The sequence below is a fragment of the Parasteatoda tepidariorum genome, chromosome 8, assembly GCF_043381705.1.
Source record: "Parasteatoda tepidariorum isolate YZ-2023 chromosome 8, CAS_Ptep_4.0, whole genome shotgun sequence".
Classification (NCBI taxonomy): Eukaryota; Metazoa; Arthropoda; class Arachnida; order Araneae; family Theridiidae; genus Parasteatoda; species Parasteatoda tepidariorum.
Genome location: NC_092211.1, coordinates 85,892,478 through 85,913,571, shown reverse-complemented (window position 1 = coordinate 85,913,571; position 21,094 = coordinate 85,892,478). Strand labels below are relative to the sequence as shown.

Here is a 21,094-nt window from a genome sequence, read left to right as displayed (position 1 = left end):
ATACTTGTAAGATCTTGATATGAATTTGAATATGTAGCTAAAAACAGAATAGTTGAATTATTCTAGTTGAAATTATTCTTTCAAAACTAAAAAATACTTACCAAGAAAACGATTAAAATTAATTAAGAATCAGCACTAATGGCACTATTTCAAGTAATTTGGAAAATTTTTTATTGTTCTTTTCCAAATTATATGGATACAGAAATATATATTATTCTATAACGAATAAGAATATTCTATAACTATTACAGTTCTGTACGTTCTGAATTCACATTTATTTATTGGAACGACGAAAGCAATATTGACTTCACTTCAATTTGTAATGAATTGAAGGCAGAAGAAATGCATTTTACCTTAATACACACGTCTGTAACAGTATGCGATAGCGAAATCGAAAGTTATCAGTTGCAAGTTTGTTGATAATGGAAGTTAAAAATTATTGAGAAATTTTTCTTCAAATATTCGGCGTGTTCTGCGTCTGAAAGATATCCCAATATTCTGGAGAGTTTTTTCAAGTTATTCGGCTTTTCTTTAGGGAAATTTTTATTTTTATTTGTTGCTAAGAAAATAGCGTCTGATTCTGCCAATGATTTTGATGGAACTAAATGAAAACGTGATAAATTAATGTCTGATATTTACAGGCTCCCGCTAGAGGACGTACTCGAGCGTTGCGATCGCGAATCGACTGGCACGCATTTGCCCTCGACGGTGATCGGAAGTACGGAAAATGTATTCAGTGAGAATGGCTTTTTAACGGAGCATTCGAACTGTATACCATCACATACTAGTTGTTGGTTTACGTCCCACTAAACTAAGCAGACTGTCGCCAATAGGCTATTGTTGATGGTCTAAAAAGCTTTCTGAGGATGATTCGAAAATATGCCATCACAATTTTAATCCTCTGCAGAGGGGATGACTCCTTTGCTGTATTAGCCCAATGACCTACGCGTGAAGTCGAGCACTTCACGATAGAACAGTTTATTGAGGATCGATACCACACACTCTTGGTCCCTTTGCAGGCTGATCACATATCTCTCATTCTCACTCTAACCGCAGCCAGTGATGTTTGACTTCAGTGTTCTACTGTTAACCGTTTCTTAACGATCAGTTAATTTCGTCACACGATCACATTGAAATGCTGGTTGCAGTGTAAATGGTTCTTTAGTGTATACTTTATCTTCTATACTTCTTATAATCGATAACCTTTATATGAAAATCATCGCTATCGCCAGGTAAATTTAATGGCTGTCAAATTATGTTTACTTTCTAAATGATACTAAATTATATTTTGGTTGTGTCCTATACGTGCCTTAGTCAATTTTCCGTGATAGGTTATTAATTTTTTAAAGGTAAGATACGATGAATAATTTTGATTATTTCTTTTTTCCTAAATTTTTAGTCAACTTTTTAGAGCTCATTATTTAATATGTATAATAAATGCTTTTTTATTTTGCTTTTGTGTGTTTGCGATTGGTGTAAAAACATCTATATATATATATACAATAAGATAGAAAGAATTATTGAATCTTTACATCGTGTTTTGATTTTGCAATAAATCATTTGTTCTTGTGTAGAAATCAATATGATTTATTTCAGGAATATTTATTCTCTGTTGTAACATTTTTTATGTCTTTTATTGATTTTATTTTACAGAACAAGGAGCCATACTATAAAAGTTATCTATTATTTTTTCATGACAATAAAATTCAGTTTCACAGTTCAAAAAAATTGATTGTTATCATACATCTGAAATCTTAAATTTTTAGTGATTGAAATTCAGGGGATGCGAAAATGGATTCAAAGGATGTTTAATTCATTAGGTTATTAAAATGTTTGCAAAGGATGTTTAATTCATTAAGTTATTTAAATGTTTGCAGTTAAGATTTTTTATATTGTTACTAACATATTAAAAAAAGTTAAACTGAAAACTGACCCTTCAACTTCTTGTATTCTAAATTTAAATAACTGCACTTAAATTTATCTTAGTGTATTGCTAATTATTACTGTTGACTAATTGGGAGAATCTTTGTATCAATATCTGCACCAAAATAATTGCTAAATTGTGGCGATTTTCAGGTTGTGTCTGTGAGAAACTAAAAACATAAAGGGAGACCAACTTAAAAAGTATAAAAATTTTGTGTTGTGATCTGTAGCAAAATAATTGTCAAATTATTGTTCGGGCGATGGCCTGCGAAGAACTAAAAAAAAAAAACATCACAGAAAGGGACCAACCGAAAAAGTATCTAGGCAGGGGAAACATCTCCACGTTTATTTTTTTTTTTTAAAAAATGTAGAAGTTTAAAATTTATTTGGATAGTTGGCGTGACAGATCACGATATGAAAATATCAAATATCCCCTGTAACCACAACTGGGCAAATCTCTACAGTTGGTTTAAAAAATTTTCTAATTTAAAATTTATTTGGCGGCTTAGCGATTGTTTTTGGCATGGCAGATCAGGATGCGGAGATATCCTCGTCTAATAGTTGAAGAGTTAAAAATGTGCTTATTTTTATATTTCCTTAATTTGTTACATATTAGCTTAAGGGTTTTTGATAAATAATGTCACATTTTCCCCGCAATATTTTTGGCCTTGCTTTCCCTTGTCACAAAGTGTCAGTGTCACACTTCACCATACACCCTACCTCCCTCTTGTTACATGTCACACATTAATAAGTAAACGATACTTGCAGTTCAGAAACAAAGCACTACATAACAAATCACGTTTCAAACTTTATTTTTAAACATAAAGCTTTTTGTCTTAAGGAAATTTGTAGAACTAAAAATAATTTTAAGTAATTTTTATGAAATATAAAAACAACAATTTTAAAAATATTAAATCTCTTCATTGTAAATGTTTTTATTTTAACCAAAGTGTGTAATGCCCCCACTTTTTATTGTTGCCTTTTCACTACTTTCCAAGCTTGTTATCATTTATGAATAGCCCTTTAGTTGAAGAGAAATACTATTAAATTTTCATTAAGATGTTGATAAGTAAAAAATTAAACATTTGTAATCGTGAAAATTGTTAAAAAGTGTTTTCTACAATAACCTCCCCCCCCCATCTTTTCTAAACTTGCAATAGTCAGGAGTTTGTTTAAGAAATGTTTAATTATTTATCTATAGTTTATCATATATCCTGGTGTATTGCATGCATTTCCACATAGTATTTAAAATCTGGAAATTTTAATACAATATTATTAACTAAAAACTAAAGTAAGAGAGAGATTTCGTGTTTAGAGACTGAAGAAAGCTCTTATTTATAGAACTGAAACCATAATATGTCCCTTTATATATTTTCGTTTGTGTTTTATTCAAGTGTTTTTTGCTTTAGTCTACATAGCACAAAGCATAGCTTATCCTTTGTTGGACAATAATATTGCAAAACGAGAAATTAGGAAAATAAACGTGAATTTTTAACAGCTTGTTCTGTAATTTTGTTTTCAGATTTTTGTAACTATTTATTTATATTTTTAAGAAAAAAACACTTTTACTATTTAAAAATTTTATTATGAAACTTCTAATAGTTCATAAATAAAGTACATTTCCAATTAAATAATGAATCTTAATTTTTACTGTAATGGTTTTGTTTAAATCAAATGATTTTAACGCCCCCCCTTTTTTTTTAACTTTCATTCTGTGAGCATTGCAGTTCTTATTGTTAGAATTTTTTCATGTGTTGTGATAAAAAAAAACCCATTACTCTCCCTTAATGATTTATCAAAATAAATTTATTTTGATAAAGTTGATGAAAAGTGTCAGATATTTAAAAGTGTCCTATATTTTCCTGCTTTTTGTACTTTTAAAAATTAAATTTTTAAATGTATTTTATTTCTGCAAATATCTAACTAAGTTAACTGGTAAAAAGGATTTGATTTAGTGATTAAAACACTTAGGTTTATTTAAAGGATGATTCGAAAATATGCCNCTTTTAAAAATTAAATTTTCAAAAGTATTTTATTTCTGCAAATATCTAACTAAGTTAACTGGTAAAAAGGATTTGATTTAACGATTAAAACACTTAGGTTTATTTAAAAATTACAGTATTGCTGTCAACATAACTATATATGTGTGCGTCTTTTCGTAAGTCAACTTACTGTGCTAGTGGCCCTGTACTCCAAAAACAAGTGCACCCCTACTATAAGCATTTATCTACCATTTGTACAAAGTGACTCAAGTGTATCTTTCTAGCTTTTACACTCAATGACGTCTAATATAATTAATTCAACTGCTTCTAATGTGAGAATAAAACAAGTTAAATTTATCTTTATTTTACCCTGCTAAAGGTTAAACTTTAGTCACAGGTGTTAGAAAGTGAACTTAACGCCTTTTTCAAGAGAAGCGAAAAATTTTGCGACTACTAATTCAGACCAAGCCATCAAATTAAATTCGACTTCTAAAAATAAACCATTCAGTCCAAAATTTAATGCTTTTTAATTTTGATACATACAAAATTTTGTGTATGATGTATCGTTCAGCTGTAATAAAATATGAAAATTCGTAAAATTTTGCAATTCTTTGGCTCTCAAAAGTTGAGCTCTTGTTAGAAACCGTCGCAAATTCATATTATTATTTTATGAGATGCCCTTGGTAAAATAAAATCATTTCCAGCTTTTTGGGAACTAATTCAAAGCACGACTTTTTTTTTCGTTTTTATAAATTATTTTTTTTTTATTTATTTTGACTGGGCAACAATTGTTACAATTGTCTTAAGGCCGTAAAATCCTAAATTTTGATCCTCCTAGCTGGCGGAACCGTGGCGACACGGTGACATTGTCGCTGAAGGTTTCTGAGTTCTTGCGGAAAGATTTTTCCTTAGGGAAGTAAAAAATTTTTTTTTTCTGTCTTATCTTTTCTTATTTTATCTTTTCTTCTGAATTATATTCAAAAGATGCCTTCGGAGTAGTTAAAAATGCTTGCGATTTTTATATTTAAATTTGAGAATAATGAAATATAAAGAGTAATGAAGTAAAAAATTATGGTTTTCTTTTCTGTAGAAATTTTCGTTCTATTTCTTTATGTAGTTATTACTATTGATTTCGAACCACGGAATGAAAACACGCGTTTAGTAACCTCTTTTCGAAGAGTCCGATTCGCGTGGTTTCGCAGTCGCTTTTTTTTTTTAGTAGTTACCGTTACGGATTTCACGATTTTTTTTTAATTTGTTTTTACTGAGATGATTTACAAAATGCGAAAAAGAAATAATGAGTGTGTTTCCCCCCCCCCTACAAAATGCCAGAATATCGGTCATAATATTAGAATAAAAAAAAAAATTACATATTCAAATAAAAAAGTTATATTATTTTATTTTAACCCTTTTTTTTTAAGTTGACGCTTTTGTTACTTTAAATTAGTAGCAAGTATATTCAGGGGTCTGTCCAGTCATTTTGTGAAAGGTCCGGTTTTTGTAAAATTGTGAAAAAATTTCTCGTAATTTATGAATATTAAATAAGCGTTAAGTCACATTCTTTCAACCAGGGTCCTGCTTTTATGAATTTGTGCAAATAGGGTCCGGTTATTGCAAAAAACTTTTTCAAGGACTTTTTAAATTGTAAATAGATACAAGATTATGCTCGGCACTGTAAAATTATAATAAAAAAATTAAATTTTCAAAAATAAACAGCAATTGCTGCTTTAAAATTAGAGATGCAACATACAAATATTTGGTAATTAGCCTATACTGCTGAACGCAGAATATTCATTTCGGACAAATAAAAGAAGAAGCGTCTGCCGGAGACAAAACTTAATTCGTTTACATCCATCTTTCTTGTTTTCGCCCCTGGGAAGGGTTTATTCGATTAACAAAACACTAATGAAGATAAACAAATTTGTGAAGATTCCGATTAAAAGAAAAATCATTTTGTGAAGGGTCCGTTTTTAATTTAAAATATTTTGTGAAGGGTTCTTTTTTATGAAAAGGTATTTTGTGAAGGGTCCGTTAACGGACCCAAATTTCTTCTAAGCAGACTCCTGATATTTGTTATTTTTAGAAGTACCTTGCAGAAAGATATTAGTATTAGAGAGGTATATCGCAGAAAGTCCGAAATAAATTCTGCCACAGCGATTTTGATGTAAGGGGTAAAAAAAAGGTCGTTTCAATTGCTTGCAAAATCTACCCTCTCTTTTAATGCAATATGTAACATTTACATACTGCGTTTGGAATATAAAAAGCTTTGGAAGCCAACTTTTCATAGAGCAATGGCAAAATGTTCTGCCTTCTATCATTCTCTCCCTCAGGTAGTCTGGAAGAGCTCATCCTTTTCTCTTATCTGTTCAGACAAATGCCAGTGTACTCCCCCCCCCTGCTCTTGCGCATCCTTTTCAGATCCGGAAAAGTGAAATAACTAAAATCAACATTCGGAACGTGAGCATCGCAGTTTTCTGGGTCTACTGTGTTGCATATCTAGCTGCCATGGTAATTTTCCTTCCTTTTAATTTAATTGGTTCTTGTTGATTTTTTAATGTTTTAAAATCAACTGTCGTTTTATAAAATCGCTCCATTGGGTTATTACTGGTCAATTTTTTTATGTTTCTAATGAGATATATTTGCAACCAGAATATTTTGAACTATTAATTTGATTTGCAAAATCTTTTTAAAAATGTGTTTAATTCAAGTTTAACTCTGTTTTTTTTCTTCGTGCCCAAGGAAAGTTTCTATTTTCCCTTTCTATTTTTACACTTAAGATATTTACTCTGTCTTTCTGAAAATATTGTTTTTTATTTATTTATTAATAAAGGTATTACTGACTGCATACTTTTGCGGTATTTTTGAATGGCACATTTACAAAATTGTTTCATTATTATCAGTTTTAAATATAAACAATTTATTTTTTAACTTTCACATCAATCTTATTTTTATTATTTTATCTTACCTAAAATGCACCTTCGTAACCAAATTTTTATTCAATTTACTTCATGTTGGTTTTAGTGTCTTTAATTTTGTTATTAAAAATAAAATAATTTATTTAAGCTAAATAATTTATTTTACTAAATATCGTTTTGTAAAAAAAATCTAACTTCTAGGATAAACTTCTTAATTTGCAATAAAAAAAATTTAAATATAATTTTAAAAACTTGTCTGGAATTAAAACGATTCCAATTGTATTATAGATTCACAATAATTGAAACATGAAATATTCTATTTTAATTTCATTATTTTTTCCTACCAAACTTATTATTGCTCATTTTTTATTCTTTTATTTCTTTCCTCAGCCTTCTATATATTTTACTTTACATATTTTATTATTTAATGATACATTTATTATTTAACATTTTATTATTTAATTTACTTTACACATTTTTGATCGAAATTATGATAGTACTACCTTGCATTACTCTGAACCCTTAATCTTTTCACGTCTCGCTGTTTTTTTTTAATTTCTATTATTTATTTTAAACATACAGTGGATTAAAAATCTTTTGCATTAAATATTCTAAGTATAAATCGGGTGGGTAAAAATCGTACACTGACGACTAATCGCTTTCAAACATCGTGGGAGTAGACAAAGCTCTATAAGTAAACAAAACTAAGTTTTTTTTGTTATTTTTATTTTCCTTATTTTAATTTTTTACTTTTCTGATAAATTTAATAATGCTTCCTTTGATGCTTTTATGCGATTGTTAAATGTATGTATTCTCTTATTTTTTCTATAGCAGATTTTCAATTGTCAAATTAATGAAGTAAATTGAATAAATTTTTAATATTTAGAATTTCGAGTTATTGCACGTTCCTACTCTAATTTTCAATTTAAATGCTTATCACCGTTTTTTTTAAAATCTTTTATTTATTTTATTAAAATAAATGCATTTAAGAGATAACATGGGGATACCTTTTCCTGGCACAATATAAAGGGGGATTATTTTCTAAGGGAGCTTTTAGATACTATAAAATATGTTTAATTCAACAAAATTTAAAAAAAAAAGAAGTATTTCCCCCCCTTGTTTTCAAGAAACGTTTTTTCTTCTTTTTCAATTAATTTTCTTCCCGCTCTCTCTTTTAAATTAAGTGTATATTTAGTAGCATTCTTTTCTATCTAGTTGTTACAATAAGAATTTTCATTTCTGTCGGATACTTTCCAGATAATAGTGGAATAATTTTCTTCCCCCCATTTGCAAAACAAAGGTATTTTCTTTCCCTCTCTTTTGCTAACTTCTGTATTTTCTGTGTGTGGACGTGTACTAAATGCCAACCAGCAGAAAAAGCTTTATTTCCATTTTCGTCCAATCAATATGAGTTTTTCTTACTTTAGTGGCATTAGAGTGAGAATTCATTGAGTAAATTAGATCTTAGAAATGAAATGGAAAAAAAGGGGGAGGGGAACGCCGCATCCTTTTGAAATTAACTTTTTCCCCCCTATCTCACTTTTTCCCTTTCGAAATATGAGGGGGAAATAAAGTGCTTTCTGTGAAAAGATATGCTTAGTTTTTTGTTGTTGTTTTTTTTTTTTTTTTGTTGAAAGAGTAGCTTTTTCTTTGTTTAGCATATCGCTCAAATTTGCATTTCTCAAATGTTATGATTTTATAATCTAATTTAATCTCAAGGTTTCGCTTCATATAATTTTTTTTTTTTTAAGATTATGAATTCATCATTTTTTAATCAACGGGAGGTTGTTGTATTATTTTGTGTAGATTAAACAATTTTTTTTATTTGCTAATAATATTAAAAACTGAATGAAGGTTGTATAGGGTGTCCAGTAAATGTTGCTTGTAACTTAAAGTAATGTAAACTTCTAGGGCAGACTATAAAGATTAAGAATTACACAACAAATCATGACCGGAAAAGTCATCGTACGCAGCTAGTGGCGCATTCCCATTTTGAACTTATTAACTGTGTGTTTTTGAACCGGTACTTTCATTTATCTGAAACATCTTAATTTCATGTTAATTTTATGTTATCTAATAATTATGGTCGAAAGTTGCATTCAAATAGGCACGGAAATAGCTTTAAAAAAAAATCGTAACTTAATAATTTGGCGAGCTTCTAAAGTCTCTCTGAAACATGTTGTTACATTATTGCTGTAAAATATTTTGTTATTCAACTAAGGATCGAGCACATTTTATAAGAGAATTGGTTCCCAGTCGATGTGATTAAAATTATGATATTTTATAGTTGAAATCTTCCAGAACAAAAGTCCTCATTGGGTCTCAATGCCAAAAAATGAACTCATATTAAAGTATTGAGAGTTTTACTTCCACGCTACGTATGTTTTAAGTGTCCTTTCTAATGAGTTGTTCGAAGCATTTCGGTCAATTTTAAAGCTCCGTACCTCAAAATTTGTTCATTTTTTAACTTTGGTCCTATCTGAGCTTTTGATTAGGAGGATTTCAACTTCAACGTATGAACATTTAAGCTAAACTGGGACTCGATTCCCATATACAATAAGAAAGGTCTTTTTGAAAATTACTTTATTGAAACATTTTATAGATGAGTTAGAAAAATAATTTGTGGTTGGTTGGTTCTAATGCCACTAGCCACGCTGGCAAGCCTGCTTGGTGAAACCCAGCAAATTTAAGGCAGAGTGTGCGATTCTTGTTTTTCAGTGGCGCCATCTATGGCCAAGAATACGACTTCGCCACACCATACGTCACACCTGTTTATAAGGCGGACCCATTCATACATCCATTCATTCATCCACAGATCGTAATTTTGACCTGAATCAGAGAACGATCGATCTCCAATCCAGTATCCCCAAATGTATTGATTTGTTATGGGAACAATGGAGGACTTTGCGACTCGACAGAATTTTAACGTACATCAGTCACCAATTACACAGGGAGTCTTCGGCCGGCGGGGTTCGAACTCTCGGACTTAAGCCCAGCGCCCCTACCGACCAGGCTATCCCGGCACAAAATAATTTGTGCGTGTGCTAAGGTTGAATGACATATTTATATCTTAATTGGTTTTGTTTTGAACAGGCAGTGATATAGGACATCACATCAACACATCTATTTTTTTAAATATGTTTTTAATATTGCACAATCACAGTTTCGCAGCATTGGCGCACTACCTCCGAAAAGAACCTTATCATCTAGGAGGCAAAACTCTAATGGCTTGGGGAGCATTTGGATTTAATGGGCTGAGATCCCTGCATTTCCTTAAGGGAACACGAACATCTAAAACACATCGAGATACGTTGCGGAAACATATGCTTCCTTTTTAAGATCATGTGGAAGGAACTGATTCTACATTTCAATAAGACACTCGATAATGTCTCGATATATATTTTACGTTCGACAGGAAATTGGCTTTCCATTATTTAAGGGGTGCACAACCTGCTGCCCGCGGGCCAAATGCGGCCCACCGACTGTTGATATGCGGCCCGCAAAAGCTTCTGAACACAATAGATTTTTTTTTTTTTGAAAAATAAAAAAATTTCGAGAATTTTGAATCACACATTTGAGTCATCACTTTTTGACGAGCTCAATTTACATATATTCTATAGTAAATCTGTGTTTCTTGATCTCTTACTACACCGTAATTGCTTTACATGGTTTTTAATAAATGTAAAATTTTTAATACGATATTAAGACACGTTAATTTCGAATTTGAGTTATCACTTTTTGTCTGGCATTATTTTTGACCATTTCATCTCAAATCCAAGTGATTTTTCCAATTAATTTTGTTCAATTGAAATATATTTTATTTGAATTTGTATTAATCATCAAAATATGCGTTTATTGAATAATCTTTTATATTTTCATTCTGTGAAGTGAACGTTTTTTTAAAAAAAAAAAATTGCACGAAGGTATTTTTATGAATTTTATTTGAAGAAACTTTAAATTGACCCAAATTAGAACACCAAATACTACGATTTTGTCAATTTAAAGATTTTGATTTTAGTATTATCATCTGCCAGTTGAACTTAACTTTTTGATTTATTTTATTGGGTTTAGAAAAAACGCCGCATTTCTCTTCTCTTGGATAAAGCTTAAGTATTATTATATTAAATATAAATTAAATTTAAACCACATAAAAAGTAAAATTTTACGTTGAACTTTATGAAATTTATATTTAATCTTTGAAAATGTTTCACAGAAATTACTTTTGCCTTAATGTGTTGAAATTTGAATTTTTGAATATAGTGCTGTAGAGTTATTTTTTAAATTCTGCTGCTGGGGGAGGGGAGTTGCTTACAGACATAACACAATATGTTATGTCCATAACAGGCAGTTTTTAATTTTTAAAAAAAAACATTTTATGTATCTAAAAGTTATTAAAAATTGGAGTAAGTGTTAATAGAATTGCTCTAAAAATGAATTATTATTCAAAAACATGTTTTTTTTTCCTGACATAGATCTCTTAACTATTTTGGTTCAATAGTGTACATAGACTTAAGTGCACACCTCTGCAAGATTTAGAAGTAAAGTGCATCTTATCTCAGACTTATCTTAAAAAATTTATATTTATAATGTGAAGCAAGAACACTGTGGTGAAGAGATATTCGGATATTTATAATCATCAATTTTATTTTAATTTAATAAAATGAAAATAGTAATTGTGATTAAAAGATAGAATTAAGGTACTAAATTGAAACACTGTATACATTTATCATATTTTAATGTTTTTTTCTTTCTTTTTAACAATAATAGAAAATAACTCATCTTATAGTAATTACATTCAAAGATTATTATATACGAACGAATTAGGGTTATTATTATATATGAACGAATTAAAATTTATTTTATAATTAAAAAATATTTTGATTTTAACTCATGGTGCTTATTGGTGCTTATTTTTTCTGGTAAGTGCGCTCTTATACCTCTGCGGAGGTACCAGGATGTTATGTATTTATTTTTTCCAATGCCCGCCTCAACTCAAGGGTATTAGGGCAGATTTGTTGGCCATTCTCTCACTGGCACCATTCTAGGTGGGCCAACAATGCTCCACAGCTGGTGCAGAGAATGAAAGAACATCCATGCCTTGTCCAAGATTCGAATCTAAAACCTTTCTGATGCAAGGCCAGTTCCCTGTCCCCTACACAGTTCGGGTTTAGTGATGTTATTTTTTATAATGTTATTTACCTTTAATATTGTTTAAAGCCTTGTAATTTTAAGCTACATTTTTGAATTTAAAATTATTAAAAACTGTTAAATAGTGTAAATATTGATTGTGAAATAGATTTTTGCCTGATTTGTCTTTGTTTTGTTTTAGATGACTGCAAGTGGTGAAACTTCTACACAAAGACCTTTACACTTTGTTGTATTAGTAGTCGCAGCCTTTCTGTGTTACTATAATTCCCTGTACTGTGGATTTGTCTTTGATGACATGTCTGCAATTAGAGACAACAAAGATCTCAGACCTTCCACACCTGTACTTAATCTTTTCTTTAATGATTTTTGGGGAACACCTATACATAAGGTCAGTCTGATCTTAAAATATCTTTGTTCAGAATCACCAAACTTTATATGTTCTTTTTTTTTTTAAATAGAATTCTAGTCAAAAATGGAGTAAGGAGCCATTGTGGCTCAGGGGTTAGAATGCTCATCTCCCTATGAAGTGACCCAGGTTTCAATACCAGCGATGGCTGATCGATATGAATTCTGCACCCCGCTTGCATCGACCTCAGTGCTGACGTAATAGTTCCTTAATCATAGACGAATAATGAGCTAAGAGTCCACTTGCTGTCAGGTTAACAGTGGGAGGTTTTCGTTGTTTTTCAATCCGTGTAACGCAAATGCGGATTAGTTCCATCAAAAAGTCCTCCATAACAGCGGATTTCTCCCAATACTTCATCCAGGAACTCCCTTGTTTTCCTGATTGGGTTCAAAATTTCAAGGGTTTGTTTTTGGACATTTGTAGTTGTAACCTCAAAATTGGATCAGCTGTTCAATGATGATTATAAAATTAAAAAAAATAAGTAAAAAATTGTGTGCTGCAAAATAATAATTAAAATTAAATGCTTTGTGACGATGACATGATTCAAAACATACCGGCAATGAAACAACATACTGTTTTATTGCCTGATGAAACTTGGAAGTTTTTTTTTTTGATAGTTGCCTTATACCTTCGCTCAGTTTTCACAAGCAACTTAAGAGGTTTTCATGTATTTAATATTTTCTTCCTTGTAAATGCATCGGCAAGTTTTAATAACAGTTCTGTTTTTTTTTTTTTGCTTAAATATTTATTCGCAAACTCGTTCAAAGTCATTTTTTTGATTTCACTTTTGATAAGGATTCAAACAACAGGTGCTGTATTTACTAAATGCAATTAAATTGTGTTTTAATTACAGTCTCCCATGGTTCTAATATTTTTATATAGTTAATCTTGATTTATTGCCTATATTTTCATGCAACTATTTGACTATAGATGGCAATTATAAATGGATTTAATGTCATCCATAAAAAATAATGTAAGGTAAAATTAATTTTACTTTTTTTACACATAATTTTATTTTAGTGTCTAAACTGTTTAATTTTTTAACTTTTATGTAAAGATTATTAATGAATTAGCAGGTTATGTAAATGTGATTTTAAATGAGTTTCAACTCAAGGGTTCCCTTCATTCACAAAACTTTTTAACTAACTTCATTAAAAAAACTTAACTAATGGAGAATTATATGTACTGATNCTGTCATGTCAAAAACCACTTTTTGACGTCAAAAACCCAACCCTGAAGGGTTCCCTTCATTCACAAAACTTTTTAACTAACTTCATTAAAAAAACTTAACTAATGGAGAATTATATGTACTGATTTTTCCATATTTATTCTGTAACTAACTAATATTTTTGAATACTTTTAATTTTATTCATTCAAATGTGTTTCATTGATCTCAGTTAATCAATTTCGAATTTTAAGGTTGTAAATATTTTTAAAGCTTGAATTTTAAACTTCTTTAAACAATTACACAAATATTTACAAAATATTTACAAAAATTATTCAAAAATATTAATTATTTACTGAATAAATAAAGAAATTTCACAGATAAAATTCTCTGTAGATTAATATAGCAGAAGTAAAATCTTTTTCTCTTTTTGTTTCTTTGTATCTTTTTTTTTTCATTTAAGGTGACCTTTAAATTGACGTTTTCAAATAAATAATTACATTTATAAATTAATTAAAATACCAAATGGTTAGCATTTAACAAAAAAAATTTGAGAGTGTACTAAGTGTACTTTTTTACTAAGAATTGTAAAAAAAATAATAATTCTCAGAAATAATTGACAACCATATGGAAATTAATTACAACCTTATGAAATCTTAAATTGTTTTAGGCTAGATAAAAGATTTTGACCTTTAATAGTTTGATTAGTATTTGTTGTTAAATAGTAGATATAGGTGTTATATTACTCAATTACAATTGTGTCATAAATAAATATTCTGTTTTATGATTTGTATTTTCTGATTTATGATGGCCTTCATTTTCAAGTTTAGGATCTGAATTCTGTAGTTAGTTGATATTTTTACACCTTTAGCCTGACGGCAAGGGGACTCTAACCCATGATCCGTCTACCACAGGGGATATGTTACATTAACACTGTGGTCAACGCAATACGGGTCTGGTGTTCTTATTAACCAGCCATCGCTGGGATTTGAACCCGGGGCAAACGCTGAAAGATAAACGCTCTATCCCCTGAGCCACCACGACTCTGGATCAAGAGGGAAATTTTCCTCCATGGAGGACTTTTTAAGGGAACTAAACGACATTTGTGTTACATGGAAAGGAAAACCTTCCATGGTTAGCATAGGGCAAGGGGATTCTGTCTACCACTAATGATATTTTACGTTAATGCTGTGGTCAGTGCAAAATTCTTATCAATCAGCCATTTCTGGGATATCAAGCCCTGAACCACTCATTGGAAAGTGAGCGCTCTATCAGAGCCTCAACAGCTCTTTGTCATTGAAATTGATATATTTCTTCTAACCTATTCAATAATTGATATATATTGAATTGGCATTTTCTTAATTGACTATTTTTCTTTCAGGAGCACAGCCATAAATCATATCGACCGTTAACGGTTATCACTTTTCGTATCAACTATTATCTTCATCAACTTAGTGCTTGGGGATACCATTTTTTCAATATTATTCTACATGTTTTCGTCTGCATTTTGTACTTACGGTGAGGCTTATTTGTGTACCTTTTGATTTTAAGAATATTATATCCATTCACTTTTAGAAGAGTTTTTTATTGTTCATTAGTAATTATTTGATGTTTATTTTACTTTTGTTAGATTTTAAGGCATTTTGTATTCCTAAAAAAATTTACTGTCCAATGTCGCACAATTTGTTTAAGAATACTCCAGAAATAGGTTACAACTTTTTTATCTTAACTTACGGAGTTCTTATTTGTTACATAACTAATTAATATTTTATTAATTAGTGAAATGTACTCTACTCCATCTAATCACCAAATTTTATGTTTTAAGATTGTAAGTAGTTATAAAACCTTAAATTTTGAAAAAGTTATAAAATATTAACTTTGTAACTAGATAGAAAATATATTCATTACGTCCTAGTAGTTCATAAAATTCTAAATTAAACTTTATATTAGTGATGTTAATAAATTAAAAAGTCTTGAGTAAATCAGAAATGAGACAAAAATGGATATTCTATATTGTCTTGATTAAAAAATAACAAAGGTTGTTGTAGGCCATTAAAGCAAGGGATGCGATTGTTCTTGTTTTCCAGTGGCGCCATCTATAGCCTCTTGGACATGGGCCAATGTCCTACCAACTAGGCTATCCTGGCCGTTTTTTATCTCAGTTTTTATACTTTGTGTTCACTTTTTGTGGAATGACCCCACAGATCTTAAAAATATGGTAAAGTAGTTTATACAGAAGAGCGATTAATTGCTTATGCTTCTTAATGTTAACTTCACTATTTGCATATTTTGCTTATTTTGAATCTGGAACTATTGAACCAGACAGATTTAACGTGCACCAGCCACTATTTAATGCACAGAGAGTCTTCGACCGGCTGGATATGAACTCCCATTCTCACAAACATGAGTTCTCCCTTCCAACCAAGCTATCCTGGCCTAAAAATAACAAATAAAAATATAGAATGTTAACAAATTTAAAAAACAAAAATCATTGCTGCTTATAATGAACTAAACAGAATTAAGTAAAATTCTATTAAAACTGTTGGCAAATATCCCTTGATTTTGAGTCAGGTGTATTTTAGTACTCTTATTTTTAAAATAACAGGTTTCTATAATTGTTTCAAGATTTATATGTTTTCAAATAAATAAACAAGATTCCTTGAAAATTGCTGCCAATTAAACAAACAAATAGATAAATAAAATGAAAAAAGAAATACTTGTGATAACTGCTTGTAGTATTGAATAGAATTGAGTAAAATTAAATTAAAATTGGCATAAAATGCCCTTAGATATAGGGTCAGATGAATTGTGAAGCCCGTTAAGATAGTAACATTTTACAACTTTTTTCAACATTTATATGTTAACCTTTGTTTTTACTTTAAACTATATCTTATTTTCATTCCTTAATTTGTTTCAGATTATGTCAATATTTTTTATCTTCTACTGCTAGTTTCATTGCTGCGCTTTTATTTGCTGTACATCCTATTCACACAGAAGCGGTGAGTGTAATTATTTAAAACTGATTGAGATAATGTTAGGTACTTATGTACTGCCATTCACTTATGTACATCCCTTAAAAAAATTATTCTTAGTAAAAATAGAAAATTTAAAATTGTTTTTTTGTATGTGCTTGTAAATATTCTTTTTTAATAAAAAAAAAGAAAATAATAAAGTAAAGTAACTATTGGAATTGTTGAATTCATCTGCATTAAATTATCTTTGAATTATAAATTAAAATGAATTAAAACTGGCAACTATATCTATGAAATCTCAAATTTTTTAAATCCATTTTTTAACTATTGATCTTTTAACAAAATTTCTTTGTTTCTTCATTGAATAAATATCCAGCCTGTTATTTAATCAGGTCCTATTTTCAAATGAGTTCAAAGTTGTTGATTAAAAGGTTAATATGAAGTTAATGTGCAATGGAATTGCTTTTTTTGTCAGAGTTGAAAAATAAAGAGTAATTTATTAAAAAAAATTTTAATGTGCTTTTAATGCAATTTACTACCATCTTTTAAAATAGATCAAAGTCACTAATTTGCTAGGTATAGAATTTGGTTGTAAAAACTGATAAAACATATTACTGACTTTAAAGTGCATTTTTTTTAAAGAAAATTAAATTTTATTCCAAAACCATGTTTAATTATAAACTTGAAAAAATGGATGGTTCATAGTTATTGTGGTTTTGTTTAAGTATGAAATAAACAAGATGGCTTTATTTTTTTTCTTCAGGTAACTGGTATTGTAGGAAGGGCTGAAATTCTATCTTCAATTTTCTTCCTTCTGGCTTTCATAGCTTATATTAAATCCACTTTACCTCTGCATAATACTGGCATAAGTAAGTTGCAAATATATATGTTTTGCTTTACTTGATTTCCCCCCCCCCCAATGTTGCTAAGAAATGATGTACACCATATCAAACTACATCTAGGAACTCAAAATCTGCTCCCCCCTCTGATATTTTTTCCATATATGTAGTTATAGTATTTCTAAAAGTTAAACTTAACATAAATTACGTTTAATTTTTTAGTTTCTCACTTGTCATTAAGAAAATTTTTGTAAAATAATAATTATAGAGTAGAAACCGAATTATTTGGAAGACTGAGTACTATCGAGGATGTCTGAATTTTTAAATTTTCCGGATCGCTAAAAAATTACTCAATATAGCTTAACTATAAACCTACGTTAACCATCTTAGCCGTTTTAGTATTCTAATTAAGAAATTGTATTTTAACCTTATTACATTTTGTGGGAAAGTATAGTGATAAGCTTTTTTATTACCCTTTCACTTTCTGTTTACTGATATGCATTTCTAATGCATTTCCTTCTTGTAAATCAAAGAGAAAATGAAATCAGCATGACGTTTCTATATGTATGATTGATGGTAGTTTATCGAAATAACTAATTTGTCCCTTCACTACCCATTGTTGACCTAAAGATCTTCAAAGTAAATATGACTACACTAGGTGAAAAAAAGTTCCCACACCTTTCTCACTATTCAAATTCAAGGACAACTGAAATTTTTGCATTTTGACGAAGGATTTAGTAGTTTCCCCCTCAATTTAACACATGGGTGTTAGTTCCATCACCCATGGGTGTTAGTTGCTCCACAAAGGCAATTTCTCCCAATATTTAATCCAGGAGTTCCCTTGTCTTCTGGATTGGGTTTCAAATTACAAGGCTACTGACTTGAACATTAGTAGTCGTAAACCCAAAAAAAATTTGGTCGGCTATTAAACGACAGTTGTAAAGTAAATATATATGTAGGGAGCCGTGATGGCTCAGGGAATAGAGCGTTCACCTTCCAATTAGGTGAACTAGGTTCAAATTCCAGGGATGGCTGGTCGAAAAGAATTCTGCACACGGCTGGCACCGACCACAGCGCTGACATAAAATATCTTCAGTGGTAGACGGTACATGGGTTAGAGTTCCCTTGCCATCAAGCTAACCGTGGGAAGTTTCTGTGGTTTTCCTCCATGTAACGCAAATATGGGTTAGTTCTATCAAAACGTCCTCCACCAAGACAAATTTCTCCCCAAAGCTTGATCCAGCAGTTCCCTTGTCTTCTGGATTGGATTCAAAACCCCAAGTCTATTTGGTTGAACATCAGTAGTCATACACCCAAAATTGAGTTGGCTGTACAATCATGGTTATATATATATGAAAAATATACTGGTATAATATATTCTTATTAGTTCCTATTGTTTATAAAGATATTTTATTTATTTTTGTTACTTTTTACTGAAACCAGAAAAAGTGAATTTTATTTAATGAAAAAATTTGTTTCATTTTTAATAATTTGATTTATAAATTATTTTAATGTAATTAAAATTTGATTGTTATAGTGAGACAAAGAAGCATTTTAACAAAAATATGTTAATATTTTGCCTAAAAGTCAAATCTGAAATATTCCTTTTCAAAATTCAAAATTTTTCTTCTCATATAAGTTTAAATTTTTTTTCTCCAGATGATTATTAAAAAATTATTTGAAGCTGATTCAGAAATTTAGTATAATTTTCTATCTTTACATAACAGTGTTTTATTATTAAATAAATTTAAACATCACTGAAGATTAATTTTTTGAATCTAATTACTGTACTTTTGTGATAACCATAACTATTTAATTATTTAGATCGCCTTCCTTTGAGCTGTTGTCTATTTTTTATCATTTGTGCTACATTGTCTAAAGAACAAGGCATTACTGTTGCTGGTGTGTGCTTCTTGTATGAAATTTTTGTTGTTCAAAAGGTGAGAATATTATATTCATATTTGTGCTTCTCAGTTACAATCCTATCAACAGAATTCACTTATATTAACTCTTTTGTAACAAAACTTTTGATTTTCATAAAAGTCTTGTCTTAACTTTCACTATCAGTTCATATTTGAGCTATAAAGAAACGACCATTTGACCAAAGCTTGTTATTTTTTCTGAATGACTCTGAAATGACTTTTTATTTGCACTTTCTTCTCTCATGTTGTAAATATTTATTCATTGCTTAATATGTATTATTAGCTGCCAACTCTACTGTATTTTGCCAGTCTTCTTTGCATTATTGATTTAAACAAAATTTCTCCTGGATTTTATATTTTCCCTAAAAATTATAGATAGATATTTTACTTTGCTCAGTCATTGCTTGTTTGTGTATTTAAATAAGTAATACTGCTAAACATTAAAATAATTCAAATTCAAAATAATAAGTTTTTTTTTAAAATTTTCTTTTAAAATTATTTTTTTATTTAATTTTTTTTTATTTAAACAACTTAAAACTCCTCATGCACCACAAAGTATAGCATGAGGCTTACAGTTGTAAGTAGAAAACAAAAAGAAGAAAAATTTACAAATTTACATTAAAAACAAAATTTCGCAAGGCCGAACAACTTAACTGTTATTTAAACAACTTAAAACTCCTCATGCACCACAAAGTATAGCATGAGGCTTACAGTTGTAAGTAGAAAACAAAAAGAAGAAAAATTTACAAATTTACATTAAAAACAAAATTCCGCAAGGCCGCAAGACTTTCAATACTTTTGACCAGTTCTGATAAGACAGGTGGCCAACAAATAAAAAGACGTCTCAAATCAGTCTTTAAATTCATTCGGGCACTCGCATACAGACTACAGTGAAGAAGAATATGTTCAGCATCTTCATCAGCATCACCGCAAGCACAAATTCCACTGGTCTGCAGATGGAAACGAAATAAATATCTCTTAAAATTTCCATGGTTTGTTAAAATTTGGGTCAATTTAAAATCAGTTGCAAAGAATTTACATTGCAAACGGTGAAAAATGGATGGAAAGAACCTTTTCGTCCAAAGCGACCGAGGCGAAGCAAGAAATTCAGCATTGATCAGTTTGAATCCTTTTTTTTGTTTTGTTACAGTATCGTAAAATTTTCATTTTTTGCAACTCTCTAATTTTAAATTAATTGAAGAATGTCTTTAGAGCTATCTAAATGGATGTAAAGTAATAAAAACAATCTACATCCAAGCTCATTTAATGTCAATCATAAATAGAAAAATTCCAGAAAATATTTAAATTTGTAATTATTAGTGGAATGTAGTGGAATTTTATTGACTATAAAAATCCCGAAAATTCTAGTAAATATAATAATATTAATAGAAAATCTAGGAAAAATATTTTAGATATTAAGCAATGCTTAATACCTATTATAGTCTTACACTGCATACTGCTTAATACCTATTACCTACTTACACTGCTTAATACCTATTACCTATTATAGGTAACATTCTATTAATATTATTTTGAAAAATCTACTGTTTTTGTTTATCGTTTGCATATTCACAGCTTTGGATATTTATAATTAATACAAAATTAGTCTTATTTTTAAAAATATTTCATTTGCAAATACAAAATTAATGAAATAATAATAATTACTCTACATCTCCAGAATGTTCAGCAGCAGAGAAAATTTAAATTTTTTATTTGAACTGCAATGTAGCCTTAAATGCATATTTGACATGGAAATTTTGTAGATAGACCAAAGAAAGTTTTTTAAAAAGAAGAAAGATAAGAAAGAAAGACTAGTTTTATA

At 29.5% G+C, this 21,094-nt stretch overlaps 1 protein-coding gene across 1 annotated transcript in view; it reads left to right on the top strand.

Moving 5' to 3' along the window:
- The first annotated feature begins 1,209 nt into the window (after window positions 1–1,209).
- The window catches only part of LOC107443870 (protein O-mannosyl-transferase Tmtc3), a 42,278-nt gene continuing 22,393 nt past the window's right edge, over window positions 1,210–21,094 (top strand). The window contains exons 1-6 of the mRNA XM_016057875.3: window positions 1,210–1,349; window positions 12,150–12,356; window positions 14,921–15,057; window positions 16,457–16,538; window positions 17,275–17,380; window positions 19,175–19,290. Of these exons, the coding sequence (XP_015913361.2) occupies window positions 12,150–12,356; window positions 14,921–15,057; window positions 16,457–16,538; window positions 17,275–17,380; window positions 19,175–19,290 (648 nt within the window). The 5' untranslated portion in view covers window positions 1,210–1,349. The remainder of the gene's footprint in view (window positions 1,350–12,149; window positions 12,357–14,920; window positions 15,058–16,456; window positions 16,539–17,274; window positions 17,381–19,174; window positions 19,291–21,094) is intronic.